Raw genomic sequence first — 19,739 nt, forward strand, 5'->3', positions numbered from 1 at the left:
GCACTTATCGTATCTAGAGTTTCACTAGGTTAGTGGAATCCACAAACTCTGCCTGGAACAATGCTGAGTTAATGTTTGATTTCCGACCCACAAATTGTCTTCAAGTCAGCTGCTTATTGTGCCTAGGCAGAATTTAAAGTATCAACGTAGCCTAATCCAGTTTTCTATGCTATTTATCATATTTTATAGCTAATTCTGCATATTCTGGTTTCTTCGCAATTATTTGTTTTAATTACTAATTTAGTCCTAAATTACTTATTTGAGTTATAACATTATAATTAAGGAACTTTTTATTTTAATGGTCAAAATAGTAAAATGATTCAGCGCTAATATGAGAAACAGTCTAATATATATATAGGCCTATTTATGTTTTCCCCAAAACGAGATATCATTTTAGAAGAACTAGTGTGTGAACAATACTGTTATATGCATCGTGGTGTGCTCTGCCTGATAATGTAGTGAGAGAAAGGCAGCCCTACACCTCCCCCTCCTGCCCCAGCATATTCCAGTCAAATTCCGCTGATTAATGGCAAGTGGCACTGATACACACAATGCTTTTTTTCTGCTGAACTCTTCTCCTTTCACATGATTTTCAGGTCCGGTCTTTCTAAAGAAATAGGATTAAGTGTATTTGGGAAGATTGGGTCGACTAGTGCCCACCCAATATGTATGATCGGATTTAAACATGCTTGTACACAATCAGTGAATCTATTTAAACTCAACTCTGAATGGCTTAGGCCTACTTATTCTTTTTTGGCAATGTTTATTTGAAATGTTTTATAAATGTGATTTCCGTGATGTGGTATTAATACATTTTGTGTTATTTTGTTATAGACTAGACCCTCTCACACTTGATGAGATAAGTGTCAAACTCTATATCTATCTAAAAACCCAATTTGTGTTCAATTTAATTTGTGTCAATGAATGTTTGTTTCTTTTTGGAAAGAAGGTGGAGATAAATCATTTGCCAGAAGTATAATGTATCCGAAACATGACTGTTTTTAAATCCGAGATAGAGCGAGGCAGGGAGAGGAGAAAAGGGAACAGATGATGATGATGTAGTGTTTGAGTAGACACAGGAATTCACACACAGAGACGTTCGCCCCTACTGTTTAGTAGGAGTGTTAGGAGTTGTGGCCTAGTTTCACCGTTCCTGAATTTTAAAGCATCTTGTTAAACCAGAGCAGAGTATTATAAGGGGGCCAACCAGCGTTCAACCATTGCCTGGGCCTCCCTCTCTCTCCTCACAGAGACAAATGGGGCCTGTTCTTACCTAGCCATGCTCCTTGGCTAATGCTTAACCCTTTTGGCCTCATTATCCTAATTGCAGTCCCCGCTATAAAAACAACAGATGCTTTGTAGAACTGTGGTGGAGGGTTCAGAACGTGACCAAGACTTTTCGGGGGGTAGTCAGAGAAGTGCATTTTGGAGGAGGGGGGGGGGGATTGTGACTCTGACTCATTCTCTCCCCTCCCACCCCCCGGTCCTATCCCTGCAGATCACAACTGAGGGCAGAGGCACCCTTCCTCTGTGCCGGCCGGGGTTCTCTGAAGATGTGTATGTCGCCGTGGTGCCAGAGAGTGCAGAGAAGGGACAGCCCCTTTTCAATGGTAAGCGCTGAATCGGGTAGATTTTTTCTATGTCGCTCTTCGCTGGCTGTTTGCAGTATGTTTGTTCACATGTGCTTCAGTGTTTTTATGTGCGTGTGTCTGCCCCTGCCCATGTCTATATATAGATACTGCTGCACTGACGGAACTAGAAGCACAAGCCTTTCGCTACACTCGTAATAACATATGCTAACCATGTGTACGTGACAAATACAATTTGATTTGATTTACTGTTGTTTCGCTCAACACGTGTATGATGCTGAGTGCGGTGGGAGGGTGACAACAAGCATTAAACGTATTTCAACAATTAGCGTTGCTGTTATGTGGGCCCAGAACCCCATGTTGTTTGGCTTGTAAAGCCAATGAAATCTCAGTCTGAATCAATGTAGCCCTGCTTCTAGTCATTTGCTTACACAGGCCCTTTTTGAAGAACAGAGCACAATTCAACGACAAAAAATAATATTACCGCAGTGTTGCTGAAATTCCAATGCATTATCACTGGGGTAATCTGTTCCTGTGATGTGACTCGACTTTATTTGCCTTTAGAAATAGTTTTTAAAGGCAATTGAAAGAATTAGAAAAATGTTAAACCGTTTGGAAATTAGATTACTTTATACAGTCGCCTTTATGAAAAATGCATATTTATTTATTTTAATTTGACCTTTATTTAACTAGGCAAGCCAGTTAAGAACAAGTTCTTATTTACAATGACGGCCTAGGAACAGTGGGTTAACTGCCTTGTTCAGGGGCAGAACGACAGATTTTTACCTTGTCGTCTCCGGGATTCGATCTTGCAACCTTTCGGTTACCAGTCCAACGCTCTGACCACTATATGCTTGCATAAGTCGCAGAAAGTCTCATTCTGAATAGGAAATGAAAAATCAAACTTTTTTCTTCGTTTTGAAATGGAACCGTGGTAGTTGTAATTGTAAAAGTGAAAACATTGGATGCACTTTGCATAGCACAGTTATGTAATAGACATGTTCCTTGTGCCTCAGCACACCTTCTATGTCTTGTTTCTATGTTTCTGTATTTTCTCCAATTTCCTTTTTACACATATGCTAACCCAAGTGGCATGCGGATCAAATGGTCCAAGCTTTTATATCATGTGTGCTATTTGCTGCTTTAGGCAATAATTATTATGCGAGTAAATAAGTATGTGGTTATTATTTCTGTCATGTTACCCTTTAAACAGAGCTTCAGGAAAATGCATACACCTTGCAAGGACTTGGTAGAAACATACATTCAAGGAAATAAGTGTTTCAGTGGCCATGCTGTTTTATAGTCCCAACCCCACTCCATGGCTGTCATTTCCTTGTGACACAGCTTTAAGTGTCAGTGTTGTGTTTTGTACGTCAACTGTTCTGTTGGAAATGCAACATTGGAATAGCATGACTTGCTCGATCCGAACAGCCTTTTATCGGTTTCATTTGTGTCTGTTTCATATAACTTCTAAAACATATCATTCAGGAAAACAAGGAAATGGTTTGTCATGTTTATTTTTTTTTCAATCATTATAATGCAATGGAAACTGTTATTACAATGTATAATAGAAAATATGACCAATTAATGTATTATTTGCGAGGAATCAGTCCCAAAGTGAAAATGCTGCCACACAAACAAACACAATTGCTATAGTGACAGTCACCAATAGCACCTCTGAACAGTGCTGAGACAGACGATAAAACAGGAATATACCACCAACGTGCTATCCAAGGGCTTGGGGCCTTGAGGTCATCTGAACCAGAAAACAACTCCAGTGGCGTTGGATTTCACAGTGTGTGCCTAGAAGTCACAGTCAGCCGAGGTTGTGAGTCAGAAAGATGGAGGGGGGGGGGAGTAGGAATGAGGGAGAAGAGAGAGATAAAATTTAAAAAGAGGGAAAAGGAGGGATAAGGGGAAGGGAGAAAGAGAGAGCGAGTAAAAGAGGGGTGGATGGAAAAGAAAGAAATATCTTTTACACAGCCCAACCTCCAGTTTGATCCTCCAAGTGATAGTTTTTACCTCTCAGTTGGTTTGTGGATGGGCCGTGACCAGAGGTAATCGGGTTCCCATTTGTCAGCCACCCTTCATCCCTTCCCTCACCTTCTTCTCTCCTCTCCTCTCTATTTATCCTCCCTCACCTCCTCCTCTCTCCTCTATCTTAGCCCTCCTCCCAGCCCTCCAACCTCTATGGAGAGAGAGATTCCCTGACAGGGAGAGAGACACAGCACTTCTGTGTCATTGTAATGTGCTGGCCTGGAGCTGGGGCTGCATGGGGCTCAGTAGCTCAGTGGTGTGGGATGATGCTAATGAATGCGCCAGTCGCTAATGAAAGTCTCCTGTGGCATGTTTTGAAAGACAAAGCTTCCATGGTGTGGAGGGAGTGTTAAGCTCCCCTCATGTTTTCTAACTCCACTTTCACTATGCTGCTTGTGAATATTGTTTTTACCAGGAAGCTGGGAAACAGAGGATTTTCAAGAAGCTCCTAGCCACACGAGGTGTGGTGTGGACCCTAATGCCATGACACCTTTCTATTTTGGTCTTTCTGTGAGAATGCCTGCCTCCTGTGCATTTCATTACGTTTCTTAATTGCACCCTTAGGCCCTAAATAATGAATGAATGGAGACAGTGAATCGTGTAGCAGTCATTCTCCTCAACCATACCTCAGTGTTAATGCTCATTGTAATAGAAAATCCTTCCTTGTTATGTCAGAAATAATCTAGCAGCCTCATTGTAATATGCATGGACCTGTCCTCATTTAGAAAAGCTATTAGGGAGCGTAGATATACTAAGCTCTTTCTCGAGCCGGGACAGTTTATTTCCTCCAAGTTTGCCAAGAGGAATAGTTGTGAATATGACTGTAAACCTATCAGTATACAGTATTAGGTAACAGTAATACGATCACGTTGTTCTTGCTGCAGTTGACCCCGTGGAGAGTGGAGACCGTAGGAGAAGGGATAGGTTGTGAAGACGTTTCATTCCAACTCGCTGTCTCTGAAGGTGATTCCATTCGAGTAATTGATTACCAGAATACACACCCTGAGAAGATCATAGCGAACAGCAGCATTCACATGCAAATGCAATGGAATAAATAACAAAATCAAAAGTTTCCCGGCCCAAAACACATTCAGTTCTGCTTGGGTATTCTCTACAATGGCAATTCCTCCACAATACACAGGTGATTGTTGAATTGTGAAGACGCAAATATTTGTTAGGTGATGCAGATCAGAGATTAACTATCGGTTGGCACCAAGCGAACGCTCCATCAGTTTTCAATAGAATCGTTCAGGTGTATCTGGACAACATTGGTTAGCAGAGCAGCAGAGGGGAAAGCGAGGGTGGACAATTATTTATCTGAGGTCTGCTCTCTCCTCTCTATCTGATGATGTGGAAAGCAAGGATTTGAGCTTTTTGTTTGCGAACGTAAAGCTGCGTCAGGCAGTTTCCCACTGTCGGCCCCGAAGGGCCTCTCATGACCTTGCCTAAAGCAGGGAACTATTTGTTTATGACTGATACTTAGTCACTCAGTGGAGAGAAAAGAACAAACATGGCCTATACATCAATTCCCCTCACTGTACTCATCACTAGTCACCACCACAGCTAAGCTAACACGGTGTCACCAGCAGGGAGTGTTCCCATAGAAAGGATGTTTTAACATTCATGTCAGGTTCGTTTCCTGTTCGATGGAAATTACTTAACTTTTGAAATCAGCAGGTAAAATGGCCATTATGGCTGGCGACGGTAGTATGGCCTGGGTCTAGGAGCTGCTGGATAATGGAATACTGGCTATAGAGAGCTGACTTGCACACTGAGTGTACAAATCATTAGGAACACCTTCCAAATATTGCATTGCAACCCATTTTGCCCTCAGAACAGCCTCAATACTTTGGGGGGAATTGACTCTACAAGTGTCGAAAGCGTTGCACAGGGTTGCTGGCCCATGTGAAAAACCCAGCAGTGTTGCAGTTCTCGACACACTCAAACCAGTGTGTCTGGCACCTACTACCACAACCCGTTCAAAGCCACTTAAATCTTTTGTCTTCCCCATTCACCCTCTGAATGGCACACATATTTCAATTGTCTTAAGGCTTAGACCTGTCTCCTCCCCTTCATCTACACTGATTGAAGTGGATCAAGCAAGTGACATCAATAAGGGATCATAGCTTTCACCTGGATTCAGCTGGTCAGTCTATATCATGGGAGGCTTTTTAAGCAGGAATGTAAAGTGAGTCACTCACAGCAGCATTATTCAGCAGAGGCTTTCCTCTCCAAAACTGGGTTAATGAAAAAGCCCAAAAGCCTAATTGAACTTGAAACACTCTCCTCTCGCTTGCAGCCACCCTGCCTCCCCAACCCCATCACCTATGTTACCCTATTTTCAACTTAGTTCATTCAGATTTATTTCCCAATTAAGTGTGCTGGGCCGATGAAAATGCTTATAGTCTACTACTTCAACTTCTGTTCAAGTGCTTTTAACGGCAGTTCGTCGACCGTGTCCACTGAGCCGTCTGTACATGGCTCCACTGACTGGGGGTTCAAACCCCAAGCCGGCCTGGGGAGACACAGTTGACCGATTTCATGATGTGGTTTGCACAGGCAGTACCAACACTAGGGGAGAGAGAGAGAGAGACTCACTTTGGATTTACAACCTCAACTCTCTTTCTGTCTAATGAAATGTAAACTGGATGGAAAGACCTCATGGGCATAAGAAATAACATCACTTTTCATTACTTTGTCTTTTAGTATAATTAGCTTTCCCTGGTCTGTTTGATTAAGACAAACATCTTAAACCAACAAAGAACCAGTCCCGTTTGACAGAAAGAAAACATTCAGAAAAATAAATGATAAACCTTCTTTTGTGGCTTTTGGCGTTTTTAAGGTTGGAGATTGCATTTGCGTGGTGTTGTTGTTCTGGTTCTCTGCACTCTTTCAAGGTGATGGCCCCTGGTATAGGGTACATTTGGGGCAGCTCTCAGAAGTGTTTGAGAGGCCGTGTGTTTGGTCAGACGTGACCCTGGTCGATCCCGTCCTGTAAATTGGGGCCGGTGCTCAGCAACCAACTCAACCTCTTAAGACCCCAGGAGGGAGGGGGTGGGGATGCGTGTGTGTGTGTGGAGGGGGGTGGTGGCATGGTATTCTAGTGATCTCACACTGAAAGGAGAGACCGGTGAATGGAGGTCATGACCCTCACAGTGGCGGCCCCATGTACACGTCACCTCTCAGTGCATGTTGTCCTGACCTGTCTAAATGAACATCTATCACTGGGAAAAGGAGAGGCGGGGAGGAGGAGCGTTCAGACGGAGCACCATTCGGTTGGGTGGATCACTATGGATGTTTCCACCGTACATGATAAATGGTAATGAATTAGCGTGACATTCGAAGCCTAATCAAAGGCATCTGTATTAGTTATGAGGGGCTGCTGTGGAAACACTGACGGAACATGATTCTCTTATGAAACATTATAGCAAAGATACACATTCCTTTCGTGAATAATGTGTGTCTGAGGGTTAGCCGGAGTCAGTGTCATCGCACAGCACATCATGGCCGTAGATAAGAGAATGTGTGTAATAGCGTAGTGCAATGAAATCTCCCCCCGGCCGCCTTGCTGCAGTTGAGGTGGTGTAGTAGACCACTGTCTGAAGCACTGATGTCTGTGCCAATCCTGAATTATTCAATAGTCAAACAAGGCTTCTTTAATATTCTAATCCCCTGGTGAGATGAGATCCATAACTACAGAAAAGCCATCATCCTTCCATTCACCAGTCAGATGAGAAGAGGAAAGGAAGAGGGAATCAGCAGGAGGCATCCAGCAGCTCAGCCAAGCCCTTACTTTTGTTTTCTCATTACGATGATCGCTGAGTGTTACACAAGTTCCTCTTAACTCTTGTTTTTAAAATTATAGTAGGACATCAAGTGCAACCCCACGACCGGACCTCTCTCCCCATCTCATTTGATGGGGGCTCTAAATCCCAATCCCCCGCTTCCCTTGTTTTAAGTAGAAACAGCACTTCTTCCTTCTTTCAGGGTGATCCTGTTTGCAGCACCAGTCCATTGCTCTCTTTCTCATTCCCCCCGTCTTTCTCATTCCCCGTCTTTCTCATTCCCCCGTCTTTCTCATTCCCCCCGTCTTTCTCATTCCCCCTTTTCTCATTCCCCCGTCTTTCTCATTCCCCCGTCTTTCTCATTCCCCCGTCTTTCTCATTCCCCCGTCTTTCTCATTCCCCCGTCTTTCTCATTCCCCCCGTCTTTCTCATTCCCCCGTCTTTCTCATTCCCCCGTCTTTCTCATTCCCCCGTCTTTCTCATTCCCCCGTCTTTCTCATTCCCCCGTCTTTCTCATTCCCCCGTCTTTCTCATTCCCCCGTCTTTCTCTTTTCCCCCACCAAGCGGATCAATAGATCCAGGGTCTTTGTTTGGCTTGATCAATATGCTGTAATGAAGGCTGTGCTCCAATTCCCAGCTAAAGCATTGCTGCCTGCCTGCCTGCTGGGTTTTTTGGAGGAATCTGCTTTTCTCTTTATTGTTATGAGACCCCATGCATTTTCATTGTCCGCCTGTCGGTGTTGGTTTTTCCCCGTGCCACGCCCCCATGGCCTAGATAACTGCCACATATCATGTCGGCTGATTGGATCTCAGTGGTATATGGCTTCAATACCCCTGACCTCTGATGCAATTTTGCCCACGATATAACATGGAAGTTGTGTTAGTGTTGTGTTAGTCCAGCAGTGAGAGGCGGGGGCTGAGGACACTATGCTGATCCTTTCACGTGATCCCAGGTCCATGGCCCTCCAAAGGCTGTATCATAACCATGAAACGGAAATGTTGTTAATGTATTAAAGCAAGTGCACCCATCTGCGGCTAATTTGCTCAGAGGTAGGGGAGGCTGGCTGTGCCATTTAGGGCTATGATGCTTGGTGGTATGACTGGAGAGGCCATCTTTTATTTATGGCTGACCTTTTTTTCTCTCCAGTGGCTCCTTATCGAACAGCTAGTCTGCTCAGCATCTCCGCACGTTTTGGGGGCAGACAGGGACTTGTGAAAAGCCTGAATGCAGATAAAGGGATTTTTTTTGTGTGGAGAGTGGTTGGTGGAGGGTTGACATTGGGGTTAACTCTTTAGTCTGGCTCACGTCTCTCAGCGCTCCTGTTCATATCGCTCATATCAGCGGCTAGCCCTGCCCTCTTGTTAGAGTGTGTAACATTCTGCCTCTTGTTAGAGTGTGTAACACTGACACAGGGCAGCAGTTAAGGTGCCTCTCCATTGCGCCGGTGTGTGCATGTGTGTGTGTGTGTCACAGTGAGTGTGTGTGTGTGTGGGTGTTTGTCCTTGGCATATAATTAGCCTTTTCAACCCAGAAGGCCCTGAGAGCCGGTGGGGCTCCTCTCCCTCTCCACCAGTCAGGAGAGTTCCCGGAAACCACAGCTGTTGCTAAGGGCCTTGACTTGTCGTCAGTCACATGACCCACCTATCATTCAAATATCTCAACTTACATTCAGGAGCATCCAATATGCTTTCTGTAAGGGTTAACGTCCATCCACCTAGATGGGGTTCTTTTAAGTGTTGTTTCTAACCACATTTTTCAAATAATAATTGTGTTGACTGGGTTACCATGGGGATTGGATATGGAAACAAAGGTTTCAAACAATTGGTGCACGGATCCGTCCTCAGTCATATGAAGGTTATGTCCTTTTATTTGTTATTTGCTTCTGAATCACACCAGGGCCCCTCCAGCCTTGAACCACTCGGGCTTGGGTTTCTGAAATTGATGTGTGTTCTTCACTCTAAACGAATGTCAGAAGGCAAAGATGAATTTATTTTTCTAAAACAATCCTTTCCTGTAAGCACTCTGTCATGAGGTGAGGTGAGACTGGGAATGGTTCCTTTCTGAATCTGGGCGACCACTAATTCGGATGTGTGAGTTTTATTTTACATGAAAGACATCTGGAAAGTGCAGAACATGACCATTCCATGTAACGAGGTTGGGTATAATTAGCTGTATTGGCCTCGCTTTCCACATAATATGCTTCCCTATATGTAGGCTAGTGTTATTTTTAACTAGTAAAACTCCAGACCCAGTCTTTCTCTTGGCAGACAACAGGTCAACACAGTGGAGTGAACTGTTTACTTTACTAAAGGACCGACCGGCTTGTGGTTTGCACTCGTTTTTTTTTTTCTTTCTTCAGGAGGCAGGCCTCTTTAGTTTGGGCAGCAGCACAGCGAACAACTCCATATCTCTCCTGCTAGATTCCAGCTTCACAAAGAGAGCCCTGTTCACAGTGTTGGCCCAGCAGTCGATTGAGCAGTATTCAAAGAAACCTTTTTATGGTACCCTCCTCCCATTCGTCCATTCCCTCTCTCGGTGTTGTGTGCTTGTTTCTCTCATTATGCGGCTAAATAGCTGAGTGGGTGGAGGCTAGCCCTCACGTTTTCCACCACATCCCACCATTCAGGCATCACTTAAGCATAAAGGAGGAAAATAACTATCCCTCGTACCACAGGAGAAAAATGCCCCCCCCCCAGTGAATTTTGTCTGATTTAGATACATGTAAATCCTTAACTACCGTTTTGTTGGCACTGGGGTGTGGCCTTGACAGCACAAGTATCTGAACCTCTGACACTACCTATATCAAATCAAATGGATTTGTCACATGCTTTGTTAACAACAGGTGTAGACTGACAGTGAAATGCTTACAATCACTTATCCTTCGAACAAGAAGCGTTCAAAAGGCAATAAAAAATAGCAGTGAGAAATGCCCAGAACCATCTCGTCTTTAGGGTCATAGAGTTAAATTATATTATAAATGATATATACATTTATGAGACAACTTGACTGAACTGTGAGCATGCAGCTCTTTTTCTATTGAAACAGTGTGTGTATTTAAAGCATTTTTATTTTTTTCTTGTCAAATGTTAAGCTCAGCTCAAGGTTTTAAGCCCCATGCTGAGCTAGAGAGGCAAGAGGAATTGACACACCGTTATTTCACTGACAACAAAAGGGGACATTTGAGGCAGGGAGACATAAATTGACTCAGATACTATAACCATGTTCCACAAAGGCCAATACCCTGCCTGGGATGAGATCGAGACGGCAGGCAGCCTCCCTCCCCTCTCCCTCCCCCACCGCCTGTCGCATGCGTCACCAACTATTGTGTTCCAGACAGGGCTTCTGTTTCAACGTACCAGCGCTTCTTTGGACGCTACTCTTTGATAATTTGCCAGGTCCTGTGACATCGCTCCCTGACGCATTCTCTTCTCTTCTCCCACTCATCCCTTTCCCCTCCATCTATCATCCCTCCTTCTACTACTCTATCACTCCCTCCCCATCCCCTTCTAAGCACTAAGCAGCACTGTGATGGATGAGCCCCCATATCCTCCATAGGATGATTGATGTGCTTTAATGCACTGATTCTACTGAAGCATTCTGTTTAGCATTATACAGAGTCAAAACCAACCCCAGGTTTTTGTTCCTTATGGCGACCTTGACAACCTCATGGGTGTTAGTCTTTAGCTGGGCACATAAAGCACTGTTAAAGTTGTGCTGGTAATGTTTTTGACGAATGGCCTGGCCCGGTGTTGTTTTGTGGAGGTTGGTGTTTTTTAATATTTCCCAGAGGTCTCTCTGTTTCAGCTGAAGAGGCCTCTGTGTCTGTCTGAAGTGCGCTGGAGGGAGGGAGAGAGTGAGAAGAGAGAGAGAGAGAGAGAGAGAGAGAGAGAAGCAGAGGATGAGGCAGGAAATGAGTAACGATATCCACTACTCACTTATCATATCAAGCCAGGTCACCTCCGAAGGGACGGGTATTGATATGTGGCAACGAATTACGTTGATTTATATCCGTTTCATCTTAGGCATCTGGTGATTGGGAACACTGAGGCGACAGTTCCTCTTCGCTTCCCTTCGCCTGCCGTCTCCCACCAAAACTGTTTACCTCATCAGATGAGCGGATGTGTCTGCCTGTATTACTGTCCCGCTCAAAGTGATATACCGTTACCGGGCCGCGTTGACGCCGCCCGCCGTCGAGCTGCGGAAGTTATGATTGACCTGCGGTAAATTCTAGCTACCGTCTGAGGCGGGCGTGTAGGGGATGCTGCATCACAGAGCTACACCATTCAGTCAATCAATCAATCAAATGTATTTATAAAACCCTTTTTACATCAGCAGATGTCACAAAGTGCAACACAGAAACTCAGCCTAAAACCCCAAACAGCAAGTAATGCAGATGTATTTGTATTTATTATGGTCATGGGGTCCAGCAAAATTAAGGCAGTTTATACAATTTTAAAAAACATACATTACACTCACAGATTTCACAACACACGGTGTGCCCTCAGGCCCCTACTACACCACTACCACCTATCTACAGTACTACATCCATGTGTATGCATATTATCCTGTGTGTGTGTGTGTGTGTATATGCATGTGTCTGTGCCAATGTTTGCGTTGCTTCACAGTCCCCACTGTTCCATAAGGTGCTTTTATCTGTTATTATATCTCATTTTACTGTCTGCATGAGTTACTTGATGTGGAATAGAGTTCCATGTAGTCATGGCTCTATGTAGTACTGTGTGCCGCCCATAGTCTGTTCTGGACTTGGGGACTGTGAAGAGACCTCTTGTGGGGTATGCTTGGGTGTCCGAGCTGTGTGCCAGTAGTTTAGACAGACAGCTCGGTGCATTCGACACGTCAATACCTCTCATAAGTAAAAGTAGTGATGAAGTCAATCTCTCCTCCACTTTCAGCCAGGATGTCGAAGCACGGTGGCGAGGAAAAACTCCCAGGAACCTAGGAAGAAACCTAGAGAGGAACACGCCCTTCTCCCCTCCCCCGTTAGCCTGTGTTATTTCACCCTGTGTCGATATTTACCGAGGCGTTAAAAAGCATGCAGTGTGCCGCCACATTATTTGCTGTAATAGTGTGGGCTCAGCAAGATATGGGCTCACAGGCCTGGGATGGTTGCTCCTTGCACCATGTAGCCTGTATACTGTGTGTTGGTCCTGGGCTGCAGTGCAGTATATGATTTGAGCCCTGTACATTAAATGACCCATTGAGGTGTATTTGAGAAAGGCTCAATAAATAGATTTGAGATGTGATTCTTTTTCAACTATGCACACAACGCCTGAGCAGTTTTTGTGCTGACCACTCAACCAGTCACCGTAGCAGCATGTGCTGTGTTTGCTTCTCGCAAACTGATCAATCAACATGAACCAACATGTTATTTCAACGAACACATGTATTATTTGTTATTCAAGCTATAAGTAGATATATCAAGTTAGATAGGCCTAGTAAATGTGTTTTACAGGGTGTCAGACATTGTCTGTGTTAACTCACTCACTAACTTACTAGCATTACATTCCATTGCTTTCCAGGTAAACATTCCACCTCCAGCCTCCCACTGTATCCCACTAGAAAGCAACACACTCCATCTTCTATAGACCCTGTGTCACTCCTTCACTCTCCCCAAAAAGTGTTCTAAGCGCTGTGACCTTTTGCCAAAGATAAGCTTCCGTCGGCTGACTTTAAGAGTTTGAAATAATAGGATCAGCCATGAGTCTATGACGTTGTTAACCATATGAGAGCTATGAGCCAAGGTTATTGACCTTTCATGCCTGTCACTAGTGATAGAGGGACTTGGGCCTGGGAGGTGAATATATTTGCCTTATTAAGGACCAGAGATTGGAATCAAAGACCTAGGGGGCAACTTTATCCTCCAATTTTCCCTCTCAGTGGACATTTAAACCTCTTTGTTGTACACTATTTGAACAATGCCCTTCTACTAGAATAGAAAGTGATGGTGCCAGTAGTGTTTAGGCCTGGTGTGAAAGTCAGACAGAATCATAATGCCTCGACTCAATCATAATGCATAGTGCAAGACGAGGGTTAAATGCAGGGACTGATTGTAGGATTAACACCTGCGGTCCTGACTTACTTACCAGATCTTAATCTTGAACGGAGGTCATTATTACGGTATGTGATGAAGGATTTGCGGGGGGATTTGAAAAGCTGGTGTTTCAAGGATTTTATGCATAAGGGATTTAATGCTAGAGTTGCTGCAATGTTTTATTTTCAATCACAATCTTTTCTCTTTCTCCCTGCTGGTTCTTTGTACTGTGTGTGATTGATTTGGTATGTTTATAGCTGGAAAACAATACAACTGAGTGGAGGGCAAGAGAGGCAGAGTTTAATGAACTATGTAAGGAATGTCGGCTGGAAGGACGGGAGGGTCAGGGAGATGCCGGCGAGGGAGACGTGGGTTGAGGAGACTGACCACATGTTATTAAGTATGATTGTCTTAGTGGGAGGTGAGGGAGGCATGCAGCCCTGTTATTGGGTTCTTATTCCATTCTCTTCTCTTCTCTATGATTCTTTTTTTTCCTTCCAGCTGTCTGTATCGAGCCACTTCTGTGTTTGTAGTCACACGCCACCCATCTCTCATTGGGTCCAACTAAACTTTGGAATCATTTCAATGTCTAGTTTTGATTTTATATTTGGTTGAGCTGTCAACTAACGTGAATTCAATGTGAAGTCAACAAAAAAATGTCATTGTCATGTTATTGGATTTCCCTTACGTTGATGTCGTTTTGCAAATCCAATCAGTTATCCACGTTGATACAACGTCATCACATTGAATTATTTTGTTGAAATGACGATTCAACCCGTTTTTGCTGAGTGGGTTATCTGTGAGGACCCACCAAGCTTTGTTTAGTGAATCCTGGATGTACATATACATATTAACACAGGACCGTTGTCTCTCCCCATTATAAATAACATAAAATAAAATGTTTATAAAATGGGTGTAGGCAGTTTATGTCTGTGTGTTTGTTATTGCCAAGTGTCCCTAGTGGGGTCCATCTGAAAGCACATTTTTAATAACCCTGTCTTTTGTTTAGTGATTCGTAAATGTACAAATGAACCCAGGACCCTAACTATAGTCTGGTGTCCTTCATTTGGATTAGCCTGTTGACTGCGTCAGGTTTAGAGAAAGATAGCCAAAGTATGTGGTAGAAGGATGGATGCATAAGGATGGTTTCAGTGTTTGATTGTGTGTGTGCTCACTTCTACACGTGTTTGTAGAGTGGATTAGTTTCATATGTGGTATTTATAGACGAAACACAGCCAATCTAGAGAATATGTTAGTTCCCAGTGGGGGTATGCAGGGGGGCTCAGTTTATTTTGGGCATTCAGGGCCTCTATATCATGCAGTCCTCTCCTGGCAGGAGGTGTGGGGAAGTGGGTGTCAGTTGATGGGATAAGATAAACAAAGATAAAGTCCCCGCTTCTGGCTCTTCAAGTTCATGTATGTTGTGGATGAGGTGTCAGGAGCATAAACCAAACGAATGATATGATTTGTTTAATTGTTTGTTTTTAGAGCTGGAATGAGGAATAGTTAGGGGAAAGGGTGCACCCCTGTGTAGTCCCCAATAAAGTGGACCTTGTTGGATGAGAAGAAAAAACAAGACAACTGTTGATTGGGAGGCCATTTGAATGTGAAGGGCTTGTTTTCGCTCTACTGCGTCCCACAGAGAATGCGTTGTCTAGGAGTGCTAAGGTCACAGTCACACAAACAAGGCCATTGTGTTGGGTGAATCAGCAGTGCATTTACCAGCGCTGTTCTATTCTGCTGTTGATCTCCCCCGACCACTAATGGCCATTGTCAGGGCTCTTTTATATGGTCGCTGAAGGATTCTTTTCTGAATAGAGATTTGATTGAAATGACGTTGGCATTGACAACTGTTGTGTATGAGACACCATATTAGGGAGTTACTGGATAAGCGATTTGCCTTACGTGTGTGTTGAATAGTACCGATATTGACGTTTATTACTTTTTTATATTCATGCACATACTAAAAGTATGTAGAGTAGAGTTGGGATTTTAAACTGTGGATTGATTGTGTGATTTCAAATGAAGGGTGAAGACACCAAACAGCAGAATGTGTTTGATATATTATAAAACAATGTACCATGGATTTGAATGCATACAGGCATGCGAGCAGACACTTTGTCATGCCTGCAGCTGTGTGTGCACACTACCTATGATTCATGAACTTGAATCATACCGACCAAATACAGCAGCAGCACAGGCTGGTACTAAAGTAGCGCTGCCTGGGAGAATAACCTGTGTGGCGTGATAACTCTACAAGAACACCTCACCACTGTGACCAGCCATGTTCTCCACAAGCTCACCTGCCACACCACAGGAATCACCATAACGTCACAGCCAAACAATGTTGCCTTCTGCTTTCATAGCCAAGACAAAAACAAGAGTCTGTCGTTATTCTGTTGCGGCGGCAGCTCCCCCCTCTTCCTCACACCAGCACCATCCGCGGTCCCTTCAGAGCTGGGCTAGTACAGCCGTTAAGGCTGTGTGGTGTGTGGAGTATTAGGTGCTGCCTGGCTGCTGTTGACAGCTGGAACAGAATTCCATGCCACTTGGACACAGCTGAGGCAGTGTCTAGCCCTCCTCTCCTCGCCCAATCCCCTCCAGTCTGGGCCCTGTGATTATCCCTGGCCTTTATTTATTATTCTGCCTATCGCCGGCACAGTGCAGGACACCTAGAAAATGTGATTGCACCACCATCGATTTGTGCCTGTTTGAAATGAGGTGGGCCAGACAGAAATACACACACTTATGTGGGAGTAAGTCCTCTCCCTTTCTCTCTCTCTGTCTGTCTGTCTCTCTCTCTCTCTCTCTCTCTCTCTCTCTCTCTCTCTCTCTCTCTCTCTCTCTCTCTCTCTCTCTCTCTCTCTCTCTCTCTCTCTCTCTCTCTTTCTCTCTCTCTCCCTTTCACCTCTGTGATTGTGACTACTTCCTGAGCCTGCTGTGTTGTGTGAGTGGCTGTGGCTCCTTAGTCTCTTGTTGTGCCTTGTCCGCCTGACTACTGAGGCGTCTGAGCATGTGTGTCTGTTTGGGCAGCTGTGCCCCACTGGTAAGCACCGTTCCGTGGGGGATAAGTGGGGATAGGCATGCGCTCTGCTCTACCCGTCAAGAGTTTTTCATCTGCTTGCAAAACGCGACAGCTGGACTGAGCTTTGGACAGTGCTAAAGTCTCTTCTACTGCACTCCTCTACTCTTCCTGATCAGAGGGCCATCGAGAGAGAGACTTCGACAGTCTCTTTGCCTTTCCACAGTCTCTTTGCTTTCTTCTTGTTCTGGTTGAAAGCAAAGCTCTGCAAAATGAGAGCATGTGTTAAGAATTAGCACCGACAAAACTGTTTTAAGAGCGGCTTAACAATTGAAAGATGGGCTGTGGCCGGCTCCTTTGGTCTCCTCCTACGTTCTTGTGGTGAAAACACTGAGCGGTAATACGAGGAAGGGTTTTATGTGTGGAGGAGAAGAGAAGGCCAAGATGAGCCCTCCCCTTGGGGATTAATGGAACTCTTTGTCGCTGTTCATAGGAAATAGGACCGGCTCTTTGTTAGTGGAGGGGACTCGACGGTCGCTGCAAGCAAATAACCACCCCTGTCATATCCCAAATCCCCCACAACCTCTAAATTAATTGCGTTGACTGACTCATCCTTCAACCTGATCCCCCCCCACACACACACACTTTAAGTCTGTGTTTTCTGTCAAAGTCACTCATTTATGATTCTGCTGCAGTGCACTGTGTTTTCTGGGGTAGTTTGGAGCGGCTCACACTGTTAGTATTCACTGTCACTTCTATGGTTAAGGCCATTGACGAAGAGGAGACAGCAAAATAGTGTCACTCAGACCCTGATTCATGGCCTTGCCTGTGACTCCATGTTTAGTATTATCTGCCTGCTCGGATCTATTTTTCTGCAGCTCAACAACTTGTGGGCCTACCTCACAGTTAAGTGAATGGCTAGTTTTTTAACACTGCCAGCCAGTAAATAATTGTTTCTTCCCGACTGGTTGGACAGTGTTGTACAGATGTAGGATCTTCATTTAAGACAGTTTGCTAAAGCAGGGAAATAATCCTGCCGCAACAGGAAATGTGAATAATGTGGATAATAATGAATTAACATTTTTGTAGGGGTTGGTGTTAATAAATTTTTCTCCAAGGAAAATCAAGCCTGAAATTTCCAAGTGGAAATGACAAACTTCATAAGTCTTTTTAAACCTCAAATACACTACAAGTTTTAAATGCCCTGCATTGCAGGAACATTCTCCTGCAACAGGTCCTACATCTGTTTTTTGTCTGTTTTTTTTTTGTGCAGAGCCTCAGTCTTCGGAGAGGCTAGACGTTAAGAGATGTTAAACATTCCTTGCCGGGCAAGGCCAGATAAACGGTGGCCTATCTATCAGTATGGGTGGAAATGAGAATTTGGCACTTCACTGGTGTGTCTTTCATCTAGTCACACCTTGTCACATATCACACCTGTGGTCCAGTCGGGAAGAGAAGGTGAAAGGTTGATCCGCGGTGTCAATCGAGGTGTTAGTCTGTTTGAACGACTCAGCCTAAAACAACAATAGGATTAATAAAAAGCATATTTTCTTTTACTCCCTCTATCTAAGCACCCATGGTCGTCGTGAGCATAATTGTTTTACAGTGTCTGCAAGGCTGAATATATTTCCCTGTTTTTTTGGGGGGTACTTTAAGCGAAGGATTAAAATGTGTCAGATGCTATTGTTTTGTTCTTCCCTGCCTGCATTGCACAGGAATTTGGTCTGTGCTCAGTCTGTTAAGCACTTCAATACAGTACACAGATTAACGTGTCTATACAAAATCCTCTTTTCAGTGGCTCTGAGCTTACCAGGACTACTCCAAAAGAGTTTCATTCTATCTCGACATGTCTGGCTTTTCTTTTAGACATGGAGGCTATAGGCCTTTTAGTATCCTCAAGCACAGTTTATTTGGTTCGGAGGAGAGAAAGAAGGAAATAACAGTGTTCTAGGATATAAACATGTCACCTCTGACATATGGAAAACGGCGTATGTGTGAAACCACATTCACATGTTACATATGAGATGCGCGCAATATCTTTGCTGGTGCAAGCAATGTATTATAGACGTTCATGTGGCAAAGAGCCATGTCTTCTGTATCTTGAATAACCTTTTCCGTACTGATTTGCAAAGCAATCCTGAAAAGTTTAGGCCGTACACAGAATATGTCACATATTTGACTAAATGTAGTTTATAAGATACAGATTTGAGGTTTCTGTTTTGAAGCCGGTTGTTGCTCGCCCTCCTCCCTCTTGTCTGTCTAGCCTAGAGGTGTAGAGCAAGTGACTCAGTGGAGGAAGACAATCTATTGGCTCCATGTTGACTTCCCCAGGCCGTCTCCAATGGATTTGACACAGGTAACACTGTTTGTAATGAAAGGGGGAGGGGAGCTAATAAAGGAGGTGAACCCCAGCCGGAGAGAAAAGATTACGTCAAAGGAAAAGACGAGAGAAACTCAGATGCAGAGGGACTCAAAATGTGCAAAAGCTTTGCGTTTTCCATTGCTTTCTGACACCTGTTTTACTCTCCCATTTTCTCCCCACATCCCCACCGAGTAGAGTTCTAGACTGCAGGGGGAGTTCCTGGCAGAATATGAACCAGGATTTGAAAGGCTGAAGCAAAATACACAAGACGTACATGCATTCCATGCCATGCCGACTTCATAAATGTTTTTGAATTCAGTTGCCTCTGATGCATGGACAAAGGTCTTTGCTCCTATAATGAGGTTTCATTGTCCCCCCCCCCGACTAATTTTTTTGCTGTTGCTAGTTTAATTGTAATAGTGAGGAAGCATTCATTTGTTTAATTCACTGGACTGGGAGTTGATGTCTGGCATGGCATGGAAGGAGGGAGGCCAGTTTAATGGCCATCCTCTGGAAAGGATAAGCCTGATTAGGTCTGATGTGCCTCCTGTCTCCTATAACCTAATGTGGGAGTGATCGACGGAGCAGGGGATTCTGGGACTGGAGGCAGTGGATACAGTGGAACTATAAATCGGGACCATGTTCCTGTTCCCTGGCCCTTGAGTTTGTAATTGGCCATTAGGCCTGGTATATATACAGTGGAGGAGGCTGGAGATGGAGGGGCCAGATGTCGTTGGTCGTCGATGTGGCTGGGTTCAACAGTGGGCCGTTAGTGAGGGGGGGAGGCTGTGGCTGTAAAGAGGGGGACGTGGGCTGGACACTGTCCCTCATTAAGGGGGGGCTGGACTGGTGGGCCCCATAAAGACCCCTTTAATGATCTGACCAGGAGGA

At 44.4% G+C, this 19,739-nt stretch overlaps 1 protein-coding gene across 1 annotated transcript in view; it reads left to right on the forward strand.

The window, feature by feature from the left end:
• LOC124041781 (cadherin-2-like) overlaps positions 1–19,739 on the forward strand; it is an 87,851-nt gene that overhangs the window by 1,044 nt on the left and 67,068 nt on the right. The window contains exon 2 of the mRNA XM_046359784.1: positions 1,499–1,610. Coding sequence (XP_046215740.1) covers positions 1,499–1,610 — 112 coding nt within the window. The remainder of the gene's footprint in view (positions 1–1,498; positions 1,611–19,739) is intronic.

Source organism: Oncorhynchus gorbuscha, linkage group LG08 (genome assembly GCF_021184085.1).
Source record: "Oncorhynchus gorbuscha isolate QuinsamMale2020 ecotype Even-year linkage group LG08, OgorEven_v1.0, whole genome shotgun sequence".
Taxonomy (NCBI): Eukaryota; Metazoa; Chordata; class Actinopteri; order Salmoniformes; family Salmonidae; genus Oncorhynchus; species Oncorhynchus gorbuscha.